This window comes from Eumetopias jubatus, unplaced genomic scaffold (genome assembly GCF_037043125.1).
Source record: "Eumetopias jubatus isolate StellerSeaLion01/CBP00866 unplaced genomic scaffold, mEumJub1_p1.0 scaffold_2, whole genome shotgun sequence".
In the NCBI taxonomy this organism is placed as follows: Eukaryota; Metazoa; Chordata; class Mammalia; order Carnivora; family Otariidae; genus Eumetopias; species Eumetopias jubatus.
Genome location: NW_028274808.1, coordinates 144,535,187 through 144,550,659, shown reverse-complemented (window position 1 = coordinate 144,550,659; position 15,473 = coordinate 144,535,187). Strand labels below are relative to the sequence as shown.

The following is a 15,473-nucleotide window of genomic DNA, read 5'->3' as shown; positions in this document are numbered from 1 at the left end:
GAAGAAGGGTAGCAGAAAGATGGTGGCTTTCAATTTTACTTAATGTAAGTTGTTGATTGTTTCTATTTGTGAAAATTGTTACTCTCATAGTCAAAAAAAATTAAGAATAAGTTTAAAAGTATAACATCTCTTAAAAGTGATGTCAACTATTAAATTTTCCTCTTTGATTCATAAAGTAAGAAAATCATCTTCAAATGCTTTTATTTCCATGTCATCTATTAAATTTTCCTTTGATTCATAAAGTAAGAAAATCATCTTCAAATGCTTTCATTTCCATGTCCTCTAAAAGACGTTTTCAAACTAAGTACTCCCTGCCCATAATCGAGTGTTCTGTGTATTATGTGTGTGTGTATTTTAAATATATGCATCAAGACAATGACACTTGGTTTATGGAAAATGTCACAATATCCTAACTAATGAAAACAGAGCTCAAATATGGGCTCAAAGGACAAATCAGACTTTGTTTCATTTTTTAAGATTTTTTAAGTTTTTGCTTTTGCTAGATATTCCTGCCTTTTCAAATTATCCCTGTTAGATACCTGAAAGGTTTTGTCCAACTTGAAAGCTTTTACACCCTGGGGCAGTGCACCATAATTACATTCTTTTGGGTGAGAGAAAAATCTTTTGTTCCTGAAAAGGGGAATAACCAAAGAGAATCTGTAGAACACTGATACTTTCTCAGGCAGAGGGATTTCAGGAAAGAATACAAATGGGAAGTTAAAGATCTAAAAATTGTCTGCATGGTAGCCCTAGAAAGTTTTGCTAGTCCTCCAGAAGTAGACAAACTCCAGTCTGAAGACCAGTAAAAGAGCAGCTTTTCACCTTTCAGAAGGACTGAGAAGAAAACACTGGTGACCTTCAGTCCTTTACACAGGGAGAGGAGTAATATCTGACTGAAGTGTTTGAAAGAAGGAAGTAAGCGTATGCACTGGGCCTTGCTTAAATGGAGCTAGCTGCCTGCCCTCAGGAAACGTGCTTTCTACCTCTGAACTCCAGTGACGTTGTCCTGTCTGGATCTGACTTTGACGGAACGAACAGGTTAAGTGGAAGGAAAAGAGGAGTAGAAGTGGGGTGAAGGATATGCCAAGAAAAATATTTTCAAAGCAACTGTGGCCAAACAAAACATTTTATCTATATCATGTCTGTGGGGACAGAAACGCCTTAAGAAAGGTATACAGAGGATCAAAATAACAAGTGAAGTTTAAGACTTTTGGTTAAACCATGGGGTGCCTGGGTGGCTCAGTTGGTTAAGCGACTGCCTTCGGCTCAGGTCATGATCTCAGGGTCCTGGGATCGAGCCCCGCATCAGGCTCCCTGCTTGGCAGGAAGCCTGCTTCTCCCTTTCCCACTCCCCCTGCTTGTGTCCCCTCTCTCACTGTCTCTCTCTGTGTCAAATAAATAAATAAAATCTTAAAAAAAAAAAAAAGACTTCTGGTTAAACCAGGATGGATTTTTAGATTTGCTGGATTTTTTTGTTTGGTGGTAGGAGGTCATTGTGACTGCTATCAAGGGGGGAAAGAACTAAAGAATAGAAAAACTTAAATCAGAAAGCAGACCTATTTGGCCTAGATGTGGGTGGGGGTGATAGGCTAAGGTAGGTCTTAGTTTGTAGGTGCAGCTGGGTCTTAGGCATGCAAGTACCCTCAGGCCTTAGAGAGTTCCATCAGTGGAGGCTGGTCCTTTGACAATAATAAGTTTGGATTATCAGACTCATAGTATATGAGTTCAGCCCTAAAGGCAAGGTATTTACTCTCTAAATCTTAAAGTTCTATGGCTAGTATTTGGGTAATCCCATAGATGTACTAACCCTTTCAACTCACTAAAAAGTGGAGCACAAATTCAGAGGTCCTAAGAAAACACTTTCTGAAGGACATATCTCAGACTATGGCTGTAAAAGAACCTACAAAGGCATGAAGGTCTCTAAAAAAAATAGGCAGAATTAGAAATATAGATACACATTAAGAAGCATCATAAGTTTGCAGGTGGTATATAAAACTAACAATCAGATGAGATCACCCAAGGGAAAAAGTTATTAACTATATGAATGTGTATTTATGTGTGTGTATTATATACGTAGGAGGGAGATATCCAAAGGAAGACCAAATGAGACTTTAGGAAGGCATAATCAGATAGAGGAAGACAAGAGAAGATGGCTTCAGTGAGAAGAGTTTTATGAAGGAAAATGATCAACAATGGTAAGTTTCATTATCAGTAAGAACTGAAAAGAGGTAATAAAATTTGGCAGTTAAGATGCCATTGGTGATCCCTCTATAGTTAGTTCACTGGAGTAGTGGGGGAGTAGGCAAGTGATCCTGGGCTGAGGATTATAAATTTTAAAAGTAGAGTCAATAAGACATAGATTATTCTCTTAAAATAGCTGGAAAAGGAAAGCAAAATACTAAGTTTGAGGTAAAGTCTCATTATAATAGTTACCTTGATTAAGTTGTAGGCAGAGGGTAGGAGTTAGTGAAACTGCAGACACTAAAGATAAAAGAATATGGGGGAGGTGGTAACTGATACAAGATCCCAAAGAGAACAGATGAAAGCAGAATAAACCATGAAGATTCAAGGAAGTCTGGAGGTACAGAAAACAGGGTTAGAAATTCAGTCTACATCCTCTATTTTTTCACAAGGTACAAACCTAGACCTCATTTCACTTACTGGGGAACTGCTATATGTTTCTGAGTATATATGGGGGAAGGTGGAGGCTTTGAAGAAAAGAGTCAAGTTGTAGAATAACCTCACTGTGGAAAAGGAAAAGGCCCTAACTCAACCAGTGATTTCTAATTGAGGTTTCAGGAAACAAAGTGATCTTTGAGAGTTAAGCTTTTTAAGATGAGAATTTTAGAATCTGGGGAGAGGCAGTCCAGACTAAAGAAATACCATCTGCAAATTTACATATATGAAAGTAAACGAGATAATGCAAGCAGGAGAAAACCATAATGAGTGATGAGCCTGGAGAAGTAGTAAGCTAGGAGGACCTGAATGTTTGGATTTTCCCATGCAGACAATGAAGAGAGACTGAAAGTTTTTGAGGAGGGTGTAAGGTAATCCCACCTGTGTATAAGAAAACTATGGGAACTGTGGAAAAGTTACATTGGAATGGAGAAGGATTAAAATGAAGACAAAAGGTGAAAGAGACAAAAATATTTGTTTATAATAGGGAGACCGTTAAGAAGCCCACTGCAATACTTCAGGTTAGGAATGGTAACTGAGAGGAGAGGATGGAGCAGAGGCTCATAGAGTGACTGCCAAAGCTCAGTTAAAGGTAATGATGATGATGACAATGATATGGTTTAATAATGTGGAGGGTTTAAATGTACCAGGCACTGGATTACTGCATGAATTCATTTGATGGATATAGAGAATGAAATGAGCAGCTGAAAGTGATAGCAAGATTTCATTACTGACTCATGAGTAGTGATACCAATAACAGAAAAAGAGGTCAGGGAGGATCAGGGGAAGGGAAGGGCAGGATCCAACAAAAATTAATTGGTAATTTGCTATGTACTAAACATGGTTCCAGTCTTGGAACTAATCAGTAGACTAGACAAAATATCCCTACCGTCATGAAGCTTATAAAACTTAACATTTAGTTGGGTGGGAGGGGAGGCACACAGATGACAAACATAATAAATACATTACATAGTTTTCAAAAAGGTGTTAAGTACAATATAAGATACTACAGAAGGGGAAGAGAAGTATGTATACAGGGATAGGTAAGGGGTTTTGATTTTACAGTGGTTTTTTTTTTTTTTTTTTTTTTTTGAGAGAGAGTGAGGAGGTCGGGTGGGGGCAGAGGGAGAGGGAGACAGAATCTTAACCAGGCTCACCACCCAGCACCAAACCCAACACAGGGCCTGATCTTATGACCTGGAGATCATGACCTGAGCTAAAAATCAAGAGTTAGATGTTTAACTGACTGAGCCACCCAGGAGTCCAAAGGGGTTTTGATTTTAAATAGGGTGATCAGTGTAAGCCTCACAAAGGTAAGGGTTAAGTGAACATCTAAAAGATTTGAAGTATTTCAGGCAAAGAGGACAGCCAGTACATAAGCTGTACGTTCAAGGAGGCCATTGTGGCTGAGACTAGTAGAAAATGACTTCCTAAGAGTATCAGAAGTCTTGATCACCTAAGGCCTGCGTGTTTTAAAGACTTTATCTTTTACTCTGAGAGAAATAGCACGTAGGTTTGAGCAGAAGAGTGATACGATTTGATTTAAATAATTTAAGAGGATGGAGAACAGACTGCCGGGCACTGATGGAATCAGGGAGGTCAGTTAAATGACTACGGGGTAATACAGGTAAAAGACAGTATTAATGACTTGAACCAGGGTGAAAAGTGATTAAAAAAAAAACTAGGATTCTAGATATATCTAGGCTAGGATTCTAGATATAATTCTAAGGCAAAGGTAACAAGATTTTCCAACACAGTGGAGGATAAGAAGGAATCAACAATGACTTCAAGGCTTTTAGCATAAGCAATTACAAGACAGAGTTGTGGGTCTGGGGTAGGCAAAGATCAGGAGTTGACATTTGGACACAAGTACTGGTATCCAAATTGACAGGCTGAGTAGCTAGTTGGATATGAGACTGGAGTTTAGGGAAAAGGTCTGTGCTAAAGATATATATTTGGGATCAGCTGGTATATGCTTAAATTTAAGAAGCAGAATGAGATGACCAGCGCACGAAGATGATCATGTAAAGAGCTAAGGGGCTTGCCAACTAAGGGAGGAGAAAAGGAGGAAGTAGCAAAGGAGACACAGAAGGACCACCCAAGGACGTAGGAGAAAAGCCAAGAGTGTGTAGAGCAACGGAGGTCAAGTGAAAAGAGTACATCAGGTGTTATTGGGCTTAGTGAGATAAAGATAAAAAACTGAACACTGCATTTGGCTACATGAAAGTCACTGGGGACCATAAAAGCAGTTTCGTTGGGGTTGTGAGAGTAAAAGCCTGACAGAAGTAGATTCGAAAAGGATGAAGAATTTGGGGCACCTAGGTGGAACAGTTGGTTGGGTGTCCTACTCTTGGTTTCTGCTGAGGTCTTGATCTCAGACTTGTGGGATTGAGCCCCGTGTTGGGATCCACGCTCAGCATGGAATCTGCTTGGGATTCTCTCTCCCTCTCCTTGCCCCTTCCGCTTATGCTCTCTCTTTCTCAAATAAATAAATCTTAAAAAATAAAAAAGGATGAAGAATTGGAAATAGCTAAAATAGATGAGTTTGCTGTCACTGTTTAGCTGCAAAGGGGAGCAAAGGAATGGGCTTGTAGCTGAAAACTGGGAAGAGGGAGTTGGAGGAATCAAAAGGATTTTTAAGGCTGGAAACTAAGCTTGTATGATGATAAGAATGACCCAAGAGAAGAAGAAAAATGATATAGGACAAAGAAAAAAGAATTGCCACAACGTTTTTGAGTAAGGGAAACCAGATCTAGTTCACTAGATGGACTGGTTGCAAAAAGTTTACTTAGTAAATGGGAGGAAGAATATGGATAGAAATTCATGGGTGGGAAGATGGGGTGGGGAAAGTCTGACAGTTTACTTCTGATGCTTCAGTTTTCTCACTGACGTAGAATGCAAGGTCATTAACTGAGGGTGAAGGAGAGGATGTATTGGAAGTCAGAGGATAAAAGAAAAAGTAATAATGGTCTAGATGAGTGGGAGAATGAATTAAATTAGGGAAATACAGTATAACTACTAGGCAGCATTAAAGAATTTATTGTCACCCATTTAAAGTAAAATTCATCATCAGGGTTGAATTCTTTTTCCTACACATTTAGTTACTAGGATACAGGTAAGAATAAGAAGAAAGAAAAGAGTAAGGAACAGTGAAGAGTGGTAGGATAGATGAATCCTACAACATACTGGTAGGCAGTGTTGTCTGGATTGTTGGAGGGGGAATTCCAGAGGGAGTAAAGCTGAAAAGATGATCAGAGAATGAAATGTATAAAATTAAGATTGTGGACCACTTTGTCAAGCTCATTTCCTGGTATGACAATGAATTCGGGTACAGCAACCGGGTGGTGGACCTTATGGTCCACATGGCCTCCAAGGAGTAAGAGCCCCCTGGACCACCAGCCCCAGCGAGAGCAAGAGGAAGAGAGAGGCCCTCAGCTGCTGGGGAGTCCCTGCCCCAACTTATCCCGCAAAACACTGAGAATCTCCAGACCTCCACCGTTTCCATCCCAGACCCCCTGAAGAAGGGGAGGGGATTGGGGAGCCCTACCTTGTCATGTACCATCAATAAAGTATACTGTACCCAGCCCCCCCCCAAAAAAAAAAAAGATTGTGGAATCGGCATATTTAAAAGCTTCAGGTGATGGCAAAAAAAACCAACTGAAAATATCTAATAGGAATATTTTAAAAATATACCCTATACAGCTCCCTAAAAGGTAATGCAAGTTTACAAAGAAAAAAGTAGGGGAAGAAACAATAAGTGATAAACTGGAGGGGTGAAACAAATATATCAAAAACGCAGACCAACAATATCCACTAAGGATACCAACAGCCATGAGTGTAACCTAGTCGTTAATACCCTAAGAGAACAAATAATTAACTGCAAGAGAATTCCACAGTTTGACCAGATAAAATGCTCCAAAGCAAGGATTCTTTCACATAATAAATGCTCAGTAAATAAATGTTTGCTGAACAAGCGTAAGGGAATCTGATAAATATAATGGGTAGTATTTTCAGCAGCAGTTTTTATAAACCTATTAACCCAAATTTTTAAATTAGAAAGGCTGATCAAATAAGCACTTTTATATAAGCAATAAATTACCTATACAGAACATTCAACTTAGACCAGACAAGACCAACTCCAATGATGTTCCTAATCAGATATGGTAGAGCCAGAATACTGTTTCAAAGGCAAAAAAAAAAGTGTATTTTCCCAGATATGTCATAAGTAAAAATAAGTGAACCAAATCCTATCAGATCTCAGTCTGATAATTTTTATTTTTTTAAAGATTTTATTTATTTGACATAGAGACACACAGCCAGAGAGGGAACACAAGCAGGGGGAGTGGGAGAGGTAGAAACGGGCTTCCCGATGAGCAGGGAGCCCAACACAGGGCTCGATCCCAGGACCCTGGGATCATGACCTGAGCTGAAGGCAGACGCTTAATGACTGAGCCACCCAGGTGCCCCTGGGTGATAATTTTTCAAATAGAAATACTGGTTTAGAGTTCAGGAGAGAAGAACCTCCTCTGTAATCTAGAATTTTACTTCTACACCACCCCTATTCAAAACTGTTTATAAAGTACCAGTGCATGCAAAAGAATCAATTTACATCTAATTAGTTTATGATTAAAAAGTATTTATCACTTTGAGTTTTAATATTGTGGAAAAATACGAAATGACATTTGAAAGAAGTTCCTCTTGACTTGCTTTAAATCTGAGGTTCTTGAAAGCATTAACATCAAGGTTAAGAAATATTGCAAAAAATTCAAGGAAATGACACGTGTTGCTGATAATAGTAGGAAAATATTCTAGAAGTATCAAATTTAAAATATATTGACTCAAGTGAAGAAACTTATTCTATGAAAATAAAAGCACCAAAATATAAGGAAATATGTATAAGGATTTTTACTGTAACATTATTTGTAGTGACAAAAAACTGGAAAAAAACTTACTATGGAGTATATTCTGCAGTTATTTAAAGCACTATCAACTGACAATATCCATCAATTACTGAGAGAGGGAAAAGCAAGTATTAGAGTAATGTGTTCACATGATTCTTTTTTTTTAAAAAAGTGCACCATCTCCATATGTGTGAATATTCATTTGCTCAAGAAGTATCTATTGAGCGCCTAAGACATACGAGGCACCATTTTGTGGTACATGCATTGTAGTGGTGGAGTCAAATAAGATAACTAAATAAAATACAGTATTTAGAATGTTACACAGTGAAAACAGAGAAGGGAAGAAGAGTAGTAAGAGTGTTTGTCGAAGGGAGACTAAAAAAAGAGGCAAATGAAGGGACATTTAAGGCAGACGGCACAGAAAGAGCAAAAAGAGGATGGTGAGTATGGATGGAGCTAAGTGACCAAAGAAAGTAATAAAAAATATGTATACAGGATCTGGAAGGTGTAAGAAGTATCATGGTTGGGCAGATCACGTACATTCTTAAAAGGTAATTGTAGAGGTGTAGACTTCAGTTACCATACCAGGTTTTTAACTTTAGTTAAATGTTATAATGGTGACATATGTTTTTCTTTAGTTATCTTTGCATATTTCAGTTTAAACTGAACACATTGTAATAAAGAAAAAAACAAGTTGATTGAGAACAGATATTTTAAAAAAGATGTCTCCTATAAACTGCTTCCTGACTTTATATAATCTACAGGTATGCAATAAAATCCTAGATGTATTTACTGTAATGTATAAATATCAAGGCATGAAAAAATTAAAGATTTTATGTAAAAACAGATACGTATGTCTCACCTATAGAAAGGATGATTTCTAGATTTATAAAAATGCAAAAAGAAACTATCATGAAATAACTTAGAAACAGGAGAGTTTTAAGATGTAAAAATAGGAGAGTAATGCCAAAACAGGATATTACAATACTTTGGGAACAGAGAACCAAGAGGTAGGTTATGTTCAATTAAGAGTGGGAACCTGGGAATTTGGAATAAAAAAAACTGGGTTCAAACCCTACTATAGCTTAAGTTACTTAATTTACCACAGATTTAGTTTCTCCATCTGTAAGAGGAAGGTAATAATATTTTTTAGTGAGAAGACTAAAATAATACTTATTTTATCATACAACTTGGCCTTATTATATTGCTTGGTATTTAGTAGGCATTAAATAAATATTAGATAAGACTGAATATGAAAATAGGTCAAGTAATTGTTATAATGATTATAAATATCTACCTCTCAATGTGCTCATATTCTTTTAAAATTCCAAATGGCCAAAAAGGCTAATTTGTTTGATCGGAATTTAAACCAGATCTTTTTAAATGAAGAATCTCCAATATTAAATATATTTTCTGAAAAATAACAGTGTATTTTCACATTTAAATTAGAATAAAATCTTTAAAATAATTCATTTTTTGTTTACGTAAGTTGAAATTTATAGTTTAACAAAGTCAGCAAATACAGTAAAAAAGAAGGGAACTGACTCAAGTCAGAAAGTTAAAATTATCACTGGATAGCTTTTATAAATTTAAACAGTACTTGTTAAGTTTTATAACAGTTAAAAAATTTTTATAGCATTTTTAACCTTTTTATAAAAGATGAAATATGGCAGAATATGTATTCCAACTCTTTTCCTGCTGTGATTACTATTTGTATTACATTCTAGAATATAGAGTCATTGATAGGAAGGGGGAGAAAGAAGGAGCTATAGGATTGTCAAAACTGTTGTTTATAGTATTTTGCTCCCTATGGAAATAGATGGGAATGATGCTGTTCTACCTGAAAGAGAAAAGTATAAGACAAATCATCCATTTAAAAAATGTACTCATTAAACATTCCACCAAGTGGTTGTAATTCACTGGTTGGTTATGTGATGGTAATGCATTCGGTACGTCTGATAAATCTGTTGGCAATAAATTACAAGGTCTAGGATCAATGAAAGATCAATTTGGATGGGGATTAAGAGATCATTCGTTGAGATAAGACTAAACTTGATTATTGAGATTAGGTTTTCTGACTTCCAGATCAATGCAATTCCTATGATAAAATTTTGTTAATCTGATTACAAAGAAAGTTATTTTAATGATATTTAAAATAGTCATTAATTCTCTCTACCTGAGCCAAACTTGGGAGGAAAAAACATGTGCATTGGTTAAAGCAAAAACAAAATGAAATAAAACCAAAAAACAATAGATTACAATTAGGGGGAAGGCAAAAGAGGAAAAGGAACTTTTTATATGTAAAGGTTATCATTACCTTTTCCAAGTCTAACTCCTCTAATAAAATGCTGGCATTTTTGTTTGCTTCAGCAGCCTGTCTATCTTTGGCTTGTACTATTGATTCCATACAAAGATGACACTTCTTCAGCATCTCCTAAAATAAAAAATTAAGATGTTTGCAGCCTCAAAAAACAATTCACATTTAGAGAGATTCCTGAAAACACGATGATAATTAAGGTACTTGAATGAACATAAGCAATAAAAATTAGTGGTAGGGCAAAAAAGGGTACAATTATAATATGAATGGTGTATATTTTTTAAGTTTATTTCTTTATAATCTCTACATCCAACATGGGGCTCTACCTCATGATTCTGAGATCAAGAGTCTCATGCTCTACTGACTGAGCCAGCCAGGCATCCTGGTATATGTTTTTTAAAATACACAAGCAAAGAGCCTCTACTGTCCTTCAAAATATATCCATTTGACTGGTACTTTGGAAACTAAAATTATTTACTCCTAACATTTCAATGGAAGAAATCATAGAGCAAACAGAGCTGCAATAATTTATGCCAGCTGGTTAACGGGCTAAAGGAAAAGGTCAATGTCAACAAAAAAATGGGTTTAAAAAATGTTAAAGTACTTAATTGGCAGGAATTGTTCTCAAAGATTTAAGCTTTGTTGCTACAACTTCATGTGCAAGAATCGCACTTAAAGAAATCATAGACATGGGTACTCACATACTTTTCTCAGTGATTTCATTCTTAGAACACACTACTTAACAGGAAAGGGCTATTTCCCTATTGAGACTAACGCCTTATTTTTTATCTCCCACATCTCCAAAAAAAAAAACAAAACAGGAATGTTAATTATCACAGAGGACTGTAGAGGCAGGGAAGACAGTGAATTAGCTGTGTTAAATAAAATCCATGAAAAAAAGAGTGCTCACTATTATGTAGTAGAAAGACATTTTTGAATTCATTGACCTCTTTGCATTTTCAGAGGCATGTCTTAGCATTTTATTCAAACCTAAGTATAAACCCCAAGTCAAAACATCACCAGGGGAATATCCCAATTAGATGTCTAATAGGATTTATTTAACCTTCTTTACTTTTCCTGCAAAAATTCTGGCCAATTCATTCTTAAGCTGACAATTACTCCAATACTGAAGACATTAAAGTTTTCTTGCCCATCACTGTAAATAGAACTATGCTCAGTTTTGTTTAGGTATTTTAAAAAAAAAACCTACTGGGCTTGTTCCTCTCAGAAAAGGTTATCAGTTTGGATAAACATATATATATAAATTATAACACTGATGAATAATAACAATATTTGCTTTAGATTGTTTAGTGTTTACATAAAAATTTAATTAGTTCAAGTACTATTTAAAAAATAAAATTCTATTACAGAGAATGTTTTATTGCTTTTTTAGGTAAGTAAATAATCTCAAGCATCTATGAAATAGAATAGTTCATCTCCAAATACTAGATAAATGAAAACTGCTGTATACACACATTATTGCTTAGACTAAGGCTTTTTTTTTAGTGCGAGACACACACATATATGTATATATGTGTATGTATATGAGTGTGTGTGTGTGTGTGTGTGTGTGTATAACCAAATGGGATCCCTAGCTCATATAGTGGGATGAGTTTAATCAGTATTATTACCTTATCAGTGATGGTTGCTATGTATCTCATACATTCAGAATCTGATGGAAACTGATTGACTTCTTTGACTAAGTAGCGCACCACCTTCACATGACCCTAAAAAATAGATACCAATGTCAGATTGAAAACAGATTCTAACAGGATTCAGTATTATCTACAGTCTGTCTTATCTAAGATTACTTTGCCATCAGTGCCACAAAATAAAGTCTTAATTAGATATTATCTGCACTGTAAATGAAAAAGAGACAGACTTTGGTTCTGATAAGTTAAATCTACACTGTTCATTTTCATCCCATCCTCCAAGTAGTACAGAATAACCTGATCTAAAATTCTAAACAACAATTAATAAAAAAACAATAAACCAAAAATGAGTATGAAGAAATGGGGGATATGTCTGAAAGAAAAAAAAAAACAAAACTTCATTTGTTTCTAGCTAACTCATAAGTGAGCATCCTAATTCTAAGCATTAAAATAGTAGAAATAACAATTTTGTTCTTTATTTCAGATAAAAATTGAATGTACAGTACTGAACTAGAAGCGTAAAACATGAGCTATGATTATATTATTCACAGTTCACTAAGCTCAAAATCCTTACACTATTATTCTCTGAACACAACACCTACAAATTAGCCAGTCTGGTTAAACAGACTGTGTCTAGTATATTTCTCTACCTCTTCCTTTCCACCACCTACATCTTTTTAAATTATTCCTATCTTTTAATGAATAGTTCAATGCCATTTGCATCATTTCTTGCTCTCTCGCCAACACTTCTACAGTATTTAAATTATACGGGACACCTCACACAGTTACCTGAGTTTGTGTGTGGATCTTACCTCCCCAATTAAATTCTACATTTCTTAAAAAGTGCAAGTGCTGCACTCTGTACAATGTAATATCCCAACCATTACAGTTGCACATGGTAAGGTACTAAAAAAATAATGGAATAAATACAAAAGAATATAAAAGATGAATATTGTTCTTAAGGAACTAAGTCTATTTGGAAAGATAAGATATATGCATGTTAGAGTAATAACAAGATAATTTTAGTCAAAATGAATTACAGAAATAACATTGCAGAACTTCTACAACTTTTAGGTGATTAAGTATCTTACTGGGAGCTGAAATAGGATTAGAAGAGTTTCTACAGAAGGGGAGATTTAAACTATGCCCAAAGAATGAATAACTCTGGAAATGAGGAAAGACATGAATATTTCTGAGATGTGAACAAAGGTGATGTGAGAGACAGCAACAATGGAAAGACCAAGCAAGGAGAAGACTCTCCACATCAGGGACTCATAATGGGAGATGAGCTTGAAGAGCACTAGCTTTATGGTGGCTGTGAATAACAAACTAAGATTGGATTTCAAAGGATGACAAAAAAGGAAAAGGTTCCAGAAGAGGATACTAACATAGTGGAGAGGTTAGGAAGATTAACTTGATAACGATATGTTAGCTTGCTTGGAGAAGAGGTAGATAGTCAATGATAAAGCATTAAGTTTGACTGGTGGGGAAAAAAACACACAGAGAGTCAGTGTCTAGGTAGTCTAGAAAACCTAGGGAAGAGGTGGTATAAAGCACAGGAGCCAGAGAGAGAATTATAAGAGAAAAAGGAGAAAGATGATTTTTTGCAATTATATATTAAAAGTTTTCAATACAACAAATAATTTGTAAACTACCAAGGGATTTTACCTACCTGCCTCAAAATGACAAAGCTCAAAATTATAAACCCTAAAATAGTAACCCAGTTTTCCGAGTAACAAATTAAAACTGCATTTAAGAGACCAACCAAATCATTAAATGAAATTACTTATACACAGCTCTGTGCTATGCATTATAGGAAGAGAAAAAAGTTTCTCTTTCACAAAATTTATTTCTACTTCTGAATGTAGTTTGTTCGATTTTCAGTCATTTCAGAATACTGGTAGCTGGGTTTTCATTATTTAATTCTCTTATTCCTAGTAATTAAAGCAAATGATTATAAATAAAATCAATTTAAATTAATTTTTTCCCTGCTGTGCTAATACAAGAAAACATTCATCCATAAATAATAAGTTACTCTTAACTGGATTTACATTTTGTGAAAGATTAAGTTTGCAACTAGATTTTGAAAATACTTAGAACAACTTTTTACAAGTTTACTTAACTTTATTTATCAATATCAGTATTAATGGTTTTTCTGGGATACCTGTATCTACCTTTCAAGTGTTGCCATCAACACTGAAACACTTCAGTGTTTATTTGCATATTATTTTACCACTTTCATAGTAATCACTAAACTATACACCTTCTAGCCTAAGTGAAAAACATTCAAGTGAATGAGGATGAAAGACTTCTACCTTCCTAAATGCTGCCATAAGAGGAGTTATCTTGCGGTTGTCTGCTGCATCCACATCTGCACCTGCTTGCACCAGTAACTGAACCACATCAAGATGTCCACCATTTGCTGCTAGCCACAATGGAGTGTTCCCCTTCTTGTTACGTACATCAATGTGAGCTCCCCTAAATGAATGACACAGATGTCATTGTTTAAAATGAAACAGAATGACAGAAATAATAAAAATCTAAACTATAAAATTATGAAAAATAATCTATGAAAATTAAAAATTATAATATTGAGGGACTAAAATACATCTTCTCTCAAAATTACAAAGAATTTTTAATCATCAAATTTAAAAGTCATCAACTAAAAAATAATCATATACTAGTAATTGCTTTTCTTATTTTAAAAATAATGACTGCATAATTCTGAGTTTCAATCCTGAGAAAATGTGAATTTTATTTAGTAAAAAATAAAAGATCAAAGTACATCCTGTTAATAGCATAATCAATACATTAAATAAACAGTATGCAAGAGACATAAACAGTATCCTACGAGGCACTTGTATCTATTTCATATTACTTGTATGCATGTATTTGTATTATGTGGCTTTGGAAAAGAATGAATCTAAAAATAACATGCAGGTTTAGCACACAGTGGGCATCATGGTAAGTAAGACTCAAGGTGAATAAGAGGTGATAGGAGCCACTACTAAATACTACTGCTTAGGACACTATGCAAATGTCTTCAAGACTGTTAAAGTAGGAAATCCAAGTACGCAGACAAGCATCTCTGGAAGACTGGCAGGCAACTTCTAAGTGACTGAAAGCGGGAATTCTCCTGGATTCTTTCTGATACCTTGAACAGTTCCAAAACTGTCACTTAAAAGCCCTGTTATTTAACCAAACAAAAAACAAGAAAATCAACAATAAACCTTAGACTGCTGCTAGGCTTTTAAGATTTCAAGTGATACTCTTTTTCGAAAACTCAAACTCTGTGGGAGATGTGAATACGGAGGACAACAGCTGGATGTTCAAATAGCTTATTATAGTGCTTTAAAAGTATATACACACCCAAGAAAAGAAGAAAAGAAGTATTTTTAGGTTGCACTGAAATAAATCAGACAATGTAGCATAGCTCTGGATAGGTGGGAAATAACAGAAGTAGGTCTAAAAAATAAAACAAAACATGCACTTGTAGTTTATAGAGGAAGTAATTACATTTGATTTTTTAATAGTACAATATGACCAGAGAGAACAGAAATCACTAGTAACACCACAGTCACGTATGAAGAGTATGGTAACATCATACCTGCCAATGAGAAGCTCACAGAATTTATAATGCCCTTTATCTGCTGCTATGGTTAAAGCTGTATCTCTCGAAGAGGGCACTGGAGGGGCATTAACATCAGCACCTTTATCCAAAAGAACTCGGCCCACCTCTGCATATCCACCAGAGGCAGCTTCCATTAGTGGTGTGAGGCCAGTCTAGGTTTAGTGAAAACAACAACAACAACAACAACAACAACAACACATAAGAGACTGAAAGAGCTAAAATGTTTAAAGAACAATCTGGGGAGCAACATGATACAGTTGTTGCAAAGATTGACAACTAAATTTCAGCACTGAAAC

General features: G+C 35.4%; 1 protein-coding gene across 5 annotated transcripts in view; it reads right to left on the bottom strand.

The window, feature by feature from the left end:
- Nucleotides 1-15,473, bottom strand: part of ANKRD17 (ankyrin repeat domain 17) — a 159,124-nt gene that overhangs the window by 22,803 nt on the left and 120,848 nt on the right. For all 5 annotated transcript variants that reach the window (XM_028100587.2, XM_028100588.2, XM_028100590.2 and 2 more), the window contains 4 exons: nucleotides 15,154-15,329; nucleotides 13,862-14,024; nucleotides 11,526-11,621; nucleotides 9,895-10,011 (listed from right to left, as the gene is read on the bottom strand). In XM_028100587.2, the coding sequence (XP_027956388.2) occupies nucleotides 9,895-10,011; nucleotides 11,526-11,621; nucleotides 13,862-14,024; nucleotides 15,154-15,329 (552 nt within the window). The remainder of the gene's footprint in view (nucleotides 1-9,894; nucleotides 10,012-11,525; nucleotides 11,622-13,861; nucleotides 14,025-15,153; nucleotides 15,330-15,473) is intronic.